Source organism: Pleurodeles waltl, chromosome 9 (assembly GCF_031143425.1).
Source record: "Pleurodeles waltl isolate 20211129_DDA chromosome 9, aPleWal1.hap1.20221129, whole genome shotgun sequence".
In the NCBI taxonomy this organism is placed as follows: Eukaryota; Metazoa; Chordata; class Amphibia; order Caudata; family Salamandridae; genus Pleurodeles; species Pleurodeles waltl.
Window position 1 is genome coordinate 1123666790 of NC_090448.1, and position 10592 is coordinate 1123677381.

The 10592-nt window shown below is 46.8% G+C and overlaps 2 protein-coding genes across 9 annotated transcripts in view; one reads left to right on the forward strand and one right to left on the reverse strand.

Annotated features, from left to right (window-relative positions):
- PACS2 (phosphofurin acidic cluster sorting protein 2) overlaps nucleotides 1-2583 on the reverse strand; it is a 394365-nt gene extending 391782 nt beyond the window's left edge. For 4 of the 8 annotated variants that reach the window (XM_069208864.1, XM_069208862.1, XM_069208860.1 and 1 more), the window contains exon 1: nucleotides 2204-2449. In XM_069208864.1, coding sequence (XP_069064965.1) covers nucleotides 2204-2319 — 116 coding nt within the window. In that variant the 5' untranslated portion in view covers nucleotides 2320-2449. Of the gene's footprint in view, nucleotides 1-2203 lie in introns of all 8 variants that reach the window. The other 4 variants (XM_069208861.1, XM_069208859.1, XM_069208865.1 and 1 more) reach the window with 4 other exon arrangements.
- Nucleotides 2584-3194: 611 nt separating this feature from the next.
- LOC138259803 (sperm surface protein Sp17-like) lies at nucleotides 3195-3584 on the forward strand. The gene has a single exon (XM_069207695.1). It carries the CDS (start codon nucleotides 3195-3197, stop codon nucleotides 3582-3584), a length of 390 nt encoding a protein of 129 aa, XP_069063796.1.
- The last annotated feature ends 7008 nt before the right edge of the window (nucleotides 3585-10592 follow it).

Genomic DNA, 10592 nt, shown 5'->3' on the forward strand with positions numbered 1-10592 from the left:
CTTTCACGCCGCCTCATCCCGACGAGGAGTTCACGGACTGTCATCTTTCCAGATTTCCGGCGACCAGGTGGTGAGACTGAGAGGACACATACAATCCCTACGCGCTTTGTGCTGCTTGAACACCGCTTGGAAGCCTGGGAGTCTAGGCGCTCCCTCGTTGCAACACCAAGCATGGAACAATGGGGCATCTGAGAAGTCACGCGAAGGAAACATTCACCTTAGAAGTGAATGACATTTGGGGAAATCAACCTTTCTGGCCGAAACAGAGAAACTACAGCGCCGGAACTGAAGGAGTAATGCACATTACCAAATGCATTAAAATGGCCTTCCCACTCCACAACACTGGGGCTTAGAGCAGAGTTTACGCCTTACACACATACACCTAAAAATACATCATGTGGCTTGCATCCTCTGTGAATTAAAACACAATATAAACTTGATGTAAGCAGAGAAAAATAACTTTAACACTAAATTACAGGATATAAACGCCGTAATCCTACCACTACAGTGTATAGGTAAAGCCATAACCCATATGCAATCCTTACAGGAGTGACGGAGACATTGCTAAATGACAAAGATCTGTCAGAACAAGTCTGTGTTTGTACATGGAAAGCTACTCGACATTTCTACGATGTTATGACAACCACCGACAGTCTGTTCACAGCAAATACAAAATATCTGCACACCTGCGAAGGTCACCAGTGGCTTCTTCAACTCTTTGCACACGACTGATGGTTGTTAGTAAGAGATGCCCTCGAGGGGTCTTGAGTACCCAAACAGACTTTAAACTTAATCACTAAAATATGCGTGTGTGATAATGTCATGAGGCCCTTTTAATCATGAGGCCCTTTTCTATTACCTGTCGCATACATTATTCTCCCACCCCTCATGTGAGAACTCATAGCATCTTATTTTCATGGATTTTTATATTGGGTATCCCTTGATCTCCTTAAGAGTGTATTTTCTGTAGACAGAATGGGCCCTGGAATCTCGTTCATGATGAGTGCAACTACTCAAACAGCATGACTGGCATCGGGTGAAAGGTACACTCCTCGGTGCTACATTTTACCAGCAGAAGAACTTGGTCGCTTGCTCTCTTGCCAACTGCCCTACGTGGAGATGAACTCCTCGCCTGGGTAATTCCGTGTCGTATATGTGGACAGTCTTCTCCACAAATAAAGTGGTCAGTGAGGGGCCACTGTGCAGCATCTTCTTTGCGCTGGGATTGCCTTTCACAGTAAGTGCATCGGACTGAATTTATGGCCCGGCAGGTACTGAGAGGGGGTGTCACGGATGTGGGCCTCTCACACCCTTCCTTGCATGCCACATGTTCTAAAAATGTGGTTATAGGGCACATCCACAGCTGCTGGGTTTCTGGTCCTCTGCTCTCTGTACGGGAATTAAGTGTCCGGCTGTACCTGCATGGACGCTAGCACTGCCAGCTGGCACACGCTTTAATTGTTTAATATATGTCTATATAAGAACCCTGTCCCCGGGGACAACAGACCACCGTACATAACTCGATGGAATGCACCGGGAGGGGGACAGTGGTGCACAGTTTAGGCATCACAGTACTATCGTCAAGGATGAGCGCTAGGGATTACAGATCCCGATTCACAAGGCATATGACATATCATAGGCAGGGCAGTGATCCTAACACTATTAATGATAGTTTGCCCCTATGAAGCAACACAATAAGGGACTCAGCAGTGTAATCTGGGGTACTGCCCTGGGTGCTACGAGTCCCACTAGGGTTCACCCTTGGGTGCTCCACTCTCATTTACATCCATGGATGCTGATGCTGGGTACAGTGTAACCTGTGAGGGGCATCTCAACAGATGAGTGCGGTAGGGACCCTCTGCGTGAGCCTTTCCACATGCCCAGACACCCTCGGCAGCTGGCTCCCTTGCCCTGTGCACACGTGGGCGCTCTCTAGGGCCGGCTGCAGCTGGTACTGGTGCTGCCAGTGCAGAGTGCAGCCTGGACTGTCAGTTCTTATCTCGCGCACCCGTGGATGCTGGCATCCGGAGCTACAGTTCCTTGGATCCCTTCAAGGGTGCTGGCGCTCACACATGGATGTCACCTCATCTGGGGTGGCGCAGCTGCTGGGTTTGGGGTACTCCCATGGTGTCAGTTCTCTGGCTCGCTGTCTGCGGGTAGCTGGGACAGATGGATGACATGAGTGTAGGGAGCCGGGTCTTACCTGGGGATGCAGCTGGGACTCGAGCCGTCGATTTCCCAAGTGGCGAAGAGGTTCATGGGGACGGGTCTGTTGAGGGCTCCGGTGCCGGGGAAGCTGAGCCTTCCCCGTTCCGCCATGGTGCCTGGTGCAGCCCGGAGGCGCCGGCGGTCCTACGATGGGTGCCGCGCTGGGTCCGCTCCTGGCAGCGAGGCAGCGGGTCACATCTCCCCGTACGAGGCGCAGAGCACCAGCACCGCCCGTGCTCTGCGCTCACAGCCCAGCCAGCCCTGCCTGCTGCTGCAGCGGCGCGCGCTCCCTCTCCAGCGCGAGGCCGTCCCGCCCAGCACGCGCTCCTCCGAGATTGCTAAAGCAGCGGGCCCTCGCGCACCGCTGGAGTGCACGTCCCCGCGAGGCAGAAGAGCGCGATTGGCCAGCAGCTTCTTTCTTTGTCACGTCTCATTGGTTGGTAGTTGTCCTCCTGCTCGCGACCCAAACGGTGCAGGCAGAATAGTGCCCCACCCCCGTCACTGACCGGCTGGGCGGAGCTTGGCAGGAGAGACCCAAAACAATTGATCCTCGGGAACCTTTGCCTGGACAGAGTGTGGAAGGTTGATTGGATGTCTACCGGAAATTACGTCAAAGTCAAGTCATTCCAGAGGAAGGTTCTGATTAACGGTCGTGTAACCTCGTCGGAGCTGCAGGAAAACTATTTTGGCCGGTTTAGGGCCAGGGAGAGTAAGAAAAGCTTCAAAACAGGAATAACGCGCAAACAGGGCACAGTGAGAGAGAAACGCCGCGAAGGTGGATAAGAGATCATTTACAAGAGCAGGGCAAGTTCTTGTTACACTTACTTGTCCCAACCAGTCAGCACCAGGGACAGGCCTGGTAAATTATGTCTATTCCATTCTCAAACACTCATTACCGCGTTCCGCAAGGATTTGGAAATCTTCTAGAAGGGTTAACTAGGGAGATCTTAAGAGACCAACCCAGGGATCTCCCATGCTTTGCTGCTATGTATTTCTCAACATTACTAGAGCAGCGAGACGCAACGGACTTTGATCCAGCCGAATGGGGAGCTAAATTGGAGGACAGATTTTATAATAGCAAAGCGTTTATGGAATACTCTGAAAGTGTGAACGAGGACGAATTTGGTGAAAGTCCTGCGCTTGGTTCGTTTCAGGACATAAGTGATGAGGCTGAAAGTGATCAGCTATATGAAGACAACAGCGAGCTAAGTGGACAGTTTATAGAGCCTGGCACTCTTCATCAGAAGCGAATTTCATATGAAAATGACCTAATCAAAAACAAGGCTGCTGTGATAATCCAGGCTCACGTCAGGGGGTTTCTAGTGAGAAAGCAAGTACGGAAAATGAGAGAAGGCAAAAACACAATGGAATTTTAAAGCCAGTTTAGCGGTGATTTTTGAAATAAGGGAAGCTCACCTATCTGCTTGTCGGGTTTTATTACGCAAGTTAAAAACAAAGAGACTTCGACAAGATTTGTATTGCATCCTTATGCCAAAAATACAGATATGTTTACTGATCCCTTAATAAACATTTTTTAAAAATCTCAGCCTTGTAGCTCTTAAATTTTTTGTTAGACATGATTTCTTTCTTTCCCAGTAACTCATGTGTGTCGCATTCGCCTCATCCCTTTGCCTTAGCTCGATACTACTACCCACCTGATAGCCCTTTTGGTTTTAGGCTCACATCTGGAATGATTGAAGACATGCCACCTTTTCCGTTTTTGTCCATGTGTTTTGGTAATTGAATGAGCCGATGACTTGCAGTGAGTAAGACGTGCTGTTATCTTTAAGCAGTAAATATGAGACACTGCTTACTGTTTTCTTGGGGCTGGGAATTTCATTTATGAGTTTATACGTCAAGGATGATTATGGGGTCTTAGTGCATTTTCTATTGTATTGTAATAGTATTTATATAGCGCTTACTACCCCTGACGAGGCGTCAAAGCTCTTTTCGGCGAGTAGCACGCTACTCCGGAACCCAAGAGGAATTAGTGGTGGATTAGTATAGGGAAATAACAGTTTTAGTACTATAATGAGTTAAATTGAGCAGAGGATATGTGAGTTTGTTAGTTGGATTGACTTGAGTCATGGAGGGATAGAGAAGTGAAAAATCCACAAGTGTTAACTGGGAGTTTATAGTAATAGGATGTAGCTTGGGATGAGTAAAGGAGAGATGGAGGAGGGAAGAGTCTGTGGAAAGGGTTAGGGAAATCATAGTAGCAGGAGGGGTTTTGGATGAGACAAAGGTGAGCTAAATGGGGGAGAATTTAGTAGGATTGTTTGGGAGATCATGGTAGTAAACAGGTTTGGGTGAGCTAGATGTGGAAGAGGAACGAAGAGCTTAGGCAGGGTTATTTTGGAGATGAAGTAGTAGAATGGGTTTGGGATGAGAGAGTGGGGATGGAGGATAGATTGATAGAGACATGACATATGGTGATAGGTAGACAAAGCTTATAAGAGAGTACATTTATATTTGTATTTATTTATAATTTAATGTATATATATATCTTTTTAATAATTTTTATTTTTCTTTAATTTATTCATTATCACCATTTTTTAATTTACTTATTTATAATTTGAACTTTATAGATTTTATTTATTATTTAATTTTTCTCTAGTGCAGTAGGACTAGAGTAATAACTACATATGTAAATACATAGAAAGGGAATATATGTTCAAGGAATATAATAATGGGTATAAAAATATGAGAAGAAAAGTAGTATTGTATAAAAACAGACTTTCAAGATTTGTAATACTTAAAGTTAATGAGTCTACTTTTCTACCATTTATTTCTTTCCTCAACTTTTGAATAGTGAAATAATTATGATAACAAAACATTTGATCAGTGTGATATAAAAAAGAGGGTAGGGATTCATAAGTATCTAATATAACAACTTATCTAGGAACTATGCAATGACCTATGAGCATGTTAAGCATAGAATAACCTACACTTATATATATATACACACACACACATATATACATACACACACATATATATATATATATATATATATATACACATCCACACACATATTTAATCGTGAGTAAATATACATTTGTTAAACAGGTTTAAAGCTGATGTGTGTCATATATTGTTATGACATAGTAGTGATACATATTTTCTAAAGAACTTTATATATCTAGAATATGCACATAATTAAACATATTTATCAGCACAGGCATATGCAGTCCATTGCTGTTTGAATATGGTGGTTATGAAGGAAAGAGCCAACTCTTGAGTAGTCTTCTGAAGACAAGATAGTTATCTGTGGATCTTATATTTTGTGGTAATAAATTCCATAGCTTAGCTGCTTGAACGGAGAAGGATGTACCACCTATAGTCTTTTTCTTGTATGGTGGTGTTCTATGGCGGGGTGCCAATCTTGAGCGGAGGTTTCTTTGTTGAATGTATTTGGTTATTTTGTTTCTGATAAAAAGTGGTCCTGTTCCGTGTCTAGCTTTGTGGGTGATACAAAGCAGCTTGAAGGTATACCTTCTGGCAATGGGTAACCCGTGTAGTGCTCTTAAGGCAGGGGAGATGTCGGCTTGTGGCTTTACATGTAATAGTAGCCTGGCAGTGGAGTTCTGAATACATTGTAGTTTTTTTTAATAATAGATAGAGATGATCCATGGTAGAGGCCATTGGCATTATCCAGTTTGGATAGTACAAGAGAGATAGTAGCCTGCTCCTTGTGTGGAAATCTGAGGTGGGGGAAGATGCGTCGCAGAGTCTTCAAGGTGATGAAGCTTGTTCGTGCTAATTTGTCCACTTGGGCATTCATTTTTAACTTGGAGTCCATGGTAATTCCAAGGTTTTTAACTTCCTCGGATAATTGAGGAGGTGGTCCAAGATCCTCAGGCCAGGAGCACAGTGGGTCATAATGTTTCCAGTCACCACATATAAGTATTTCCATTTTGGAGGAATTTAGTTTAACATGGCTCCAAGTCATCCACTGATCAACGTCTCTGAGGCAACTGAGGATCTGTTAGTTTTCAATGTCTGGGGCATTCCAATTTAAGTAGCATTTGTGTGTCATCTACATAGTTGTAGCATGTGAGTTGAAAATCATTGATCAGTTCTGGTATTGATATTATGTAGACATTAAAAAGCGAACATGAGATGATTGATCCTTGGTGGACCCCTGCTTTTGTGAGGTAAGGTTTGGATGAGAAGGGGGGAGAATAGATAATATTAGTTCTGTTTTGAAGGTAGGATGTAATCCAATCGTGAGCAGTCCCTTCTATGATGGCTTTATTGAATTTTTGGATTAGGGTGTCATGGTCAGCAGTATCAAAGGCAACCAAGAGGTTCAAGATGTAGGAAAATGGCCCTTGTTGCAGTTGCTTCCCCCATACTTTTAGCTTGATATTGATGCTGACTTGACAGAGTGTGCTGGGACCCTGCTAACCAGGCCCCAGCACCAGTATTCTTTCACAAAAAATGTACCATTGTTTCTACAATTGGCAAACCCCTGGCACACAGATAAGTCCAGTGTAAAAGGTACCAGTGGTACCAAGGGCCCTGTGACGAGGGAGGGTCCCTAAGGGCTGCAGCATGTGTTGTGCCACCCTAACGGACTCCTCACCTAACTCATGCACACTGCCACTGCAGATTGTGTGGGTTGGTGGGAAGAAAAAGGCAAAGTCGATATGGCATCCCCCTCAGGGTGCCAAGCACACAAATCACTGCCTGTGGCATAGATAAGTCACTCCTCTAGCAGGCCTTAAAGCCATAAGGCAGGGTGCACTATACCACAGGTGAGGGCATAGCTGCATTAGCTCTATACCCCTACAGTGTCTAAGTCCATTCTTAGACTTGTAAGTACAGTGTGGCCATATTAAGTATATGGTCTGGGAGTTTGTCAAAACAAACTCCACCATTCCATAATGGCTTCACTGAATACTGTGAAGTTTGGTATCAAACGTCTCAGAATAATAAACCCACACTGATGCCAGTGTTGGATTTATTAAAAAATGCACACAGAGGGCAGCTTAGAGATGCCCCCTGTATGTTACCCAATCCTCTAGTGTAGGACTGGCTGGTCTGTGCCAGCCTGCCACTGAGAGAAGAGTTTCTGACCCCATGGGGTGAGAGCCTTTGTGTTCTCTGGGGCCAGCAACAAAGCCTGCTCCTGGTGGCGGTGCTTCACAACTCCTCCCTGCAGGAACTGTAATACTTAGCGGTGAGCCTCAAAGGCTCAGGCTTCGTGTTACAATGCCCCAGAGCACTCCAGCTAGTGGAGATGCCCAGCCCCCAGACAAAGCCCCACTTTTGGTGGCATGTCCAGAGGGATAATTAGGAAAAACAAGGAGGAATCACCACCTCAGCCAGGACCACCCGTAAGGTGTCCAGAGCTGAAGTGGCCCCCTCCTTGCAGAATCCTCCATCTTGGTTTGGGGGACAGGGACCAATAGGGTTAGGAATGTGTCCCCTCCCCAATAGGAGTGGGTACAGGTAGGGTGTAGCCACCCTCGGGGACAGTAGCCATTGGCTACTGCCCTGTAACCCCTAAAAACACCCCTAAATTTAGTATTTAAGGGCTCCCTGAACCAAGCTAGTCAGAGTCCTGATGACCTCAAGACAGAAGAAGGACTGCTGAGCTGAAAACCCCTCAGAGAAGAGAAGGAGACAACAACTGACTGCCCTAGCCCTACCGGCCAGTCTCCTGCTTCAAAAAGCTGCAAAAGAAGAAGCAACGCGTTCTGCAAGACCAGCGACCCCTGAAAAGTCTCCAGGGGACTGCCTGCCTCACCGATGACCAAGAAACTCCAGCGGACCTGTCCAATAACATAAATAAACCATCTTTAAAGAGACTCCTACCTCACTCCAGAAGCAAGAGTCACAATTACTCTGCATCCGACGCCCCTGGCCCGTGTCCAGAGAAGCCAACCAGCCAGAGAGGACCCCCCAGGCGATTCTGACCAAGTGTCCACCCTGGGCTGACCTCCCCCCCTCCATGACAAGGACTGCAGAGGGAATCCTGAGGATGCCCCTGACCGCAACTGCCTGGGATGAAGATATCCGACACCTGCAGAAGCACTGCACCCCGAGCTCCCAGACTCTAGAGAAACCGACCACTGGTGCAGAAGTGACCATCAGGTGGCCCTCCTCTTTGTCTAGTTGGTGGCTTGCCCAATAAGCCCCCCTGTGCCTTGTCTGCAGCACCTAAGTGACCCCCGGGTCTGCCCATTAGGTTCCATTGGGAACCCGACGCCCTGTTTGTACCCTGCACCCGGCCGCCCCAGTGCCGCTGAGGGTGCGTGTGTGGTGCCTCTTGCCCCCCCCCCCAGTGGTCCTCTAAACACCCCTGGTCTCCCCTCCGACTACGCGGGTACTTACCTGCTAGCAGACCGGAAACGGAGTACCCCCTGTCTCCATAGGGGCCCATGGTTTTTTGGCTCCTGTTTGACCTCTCCACCTGGCCGGCCCTGTGTTGCTGGTGCTGGGTGTTTGGGGTGATCTTGATTCCCCAACAGTGGGCTACCTATGCCCTAGAGACTGAACCCATAAGTTTGTTACTTACCTCAAAAACTGTACTTTACTTACCTCCCCCAGTTAAAAATTGCACTGTGTCCACTTTTAAAATAGCTTTTTGCAATTTTAAAGAAAACTGTGTACATTATTGATTCCATTCAAAGTTTTAAGTATTACTATGCAAAGTACCTTTCATGTACTCACCTGCTAAATTAATCTTGTGGTTCTAGAAATAAATTAAGAAATAATATTTTTCTATATAAAAACCTATTGGTCTGGAGTTCATTCATAGAGTGTGTGTTTTCACTTATTGCTTGAGTGTATACAACAAATGCGTAACACTACCACTGATAAGCCTAACTGCTCGACCACACTACCACAAATAGAGCATTAGTATTATCTATTATTACCTCTGTCAAGCCTCTTCGGGAACCCCTGGACTCTGTGCACACTATGGGGGTCATTCCAACCCTGGCGGTCATCGACCGCCAAGGTGGATGACCACGGAAGCACCGCCAACAGGCTGGCGGTGCTTCATTTGGGATTCCGACCGCGGCTGTAAAGCCACGGTCGCCCAGCCGGGTCCGGCGGTTTCCCGCCGGATTTCCCCCGGCTGGGAGAATCCTCCATGGCGGCGCTGCAAACAGCGCCGCCATGGGGATTCCGACCCCCTTCCTGCCATCCTGTTTCTGGTGGTTTTGACCGCCAGGAACAGGATGGTGGGAACGGGTGTCGTGGGGCCCCTGGCATGGGCAGTGCTGGGGCCCCCTAAAAGGGCCCCAGCATGATTTTCACTGTCTGCTTAGCAGACAGTGAAAATCGCGACGGGTGCAACTGCACCCGTCGCACCCCTGCAACACCGCCGGCTCCATTCGGAGCCGGCCTCTGTGTTGCAGGGCCTTTCCCGCTGGCCTGCGGGCGCTCCTTTGGTGGGCGCCCGCCGGCCCAGCGGGAAAGCCAGAATGGCCTCCGCGGTCTTTTGACCGCGGAGCGGCCAAATGGCGGTGACCGCATGGCGGGCGGCTACCGCCACCCGCCGCGATCAGAATGACCGCCTATATCTCATTTTTATATAGTATATACAGAGCCAGCTTCCTACACAAGAGAAGTAGTGCAGCAACTCCATTGTGGTCAACTGTGTTTTTAAGATCATCCCAGATTGCTATGAGTGCTGATTCAGTGCCTCTTCCTGGGCGGAATCCAGTTTGGTAGTCTGAAAGTATGGAATTGTCTTCAATGAATTGACACATCTGGTCGAGTGCTACTCTTTTTATCAGTTTGCCCAGGAAAGGTCCATTTGTGATTGGTCTATAGTTGTTGGGGTCCTGCGGGTCTAGGCTTGTTTTCTTTAATAATGGATGTATGTATGCCTTTTTCGGGTCTTCAGGAAAGGTTCCTGTAGTTAAAGAGTTGTTGATGATTCTTCTTACAGGTGTGGCAGCAGAAGTAGATAAAAGAATGTTCTTGAAGATTTTTGGTGGACAAGGTTCACAAGGGCAACCGGAAGGCCTGCTTGCTTTGACCAAATCCATAAATTCAACTTGTGATATTTGTTTGAAGGAGTGAGGAGTCTGGGTGGATTTATCCTTAGAGGGGATTTTTGGAAAGGGGTTGGTGCTGATGGTTTTCTTCTGTTTTAACTAGGAGTACAATGTGTCTGCCTTAGTTGTGTAATGAGTTGCCAGTTTGTTTCTGAAATCTTGAGTAGTGGGATGACTTCCTTCCATGCATTTAGGTTTTCGAAATTCATTGAGAATTTTATAACATTCTTTGTTTGCAGATTTGGCATTTTGGATTCTGTCTGAGTAGTACATTTTTAGCTTTTTTGATTTATGATTTGTATATTCTGTTATGTTTGTATAGCTGTATTTTGTCTTGAATGTTGTTTGTTTTGAGCCAGGTACGCT

Excerpts from the sequence above, each read along its gene's own strand:
- LOC138259803 (XM_069207695.1), top strand. The coding sequence starts at position 3,195 with ATGTATTTCTCAACATTACTAGAGCAGCGAGACGCAACGGACTTTGAT.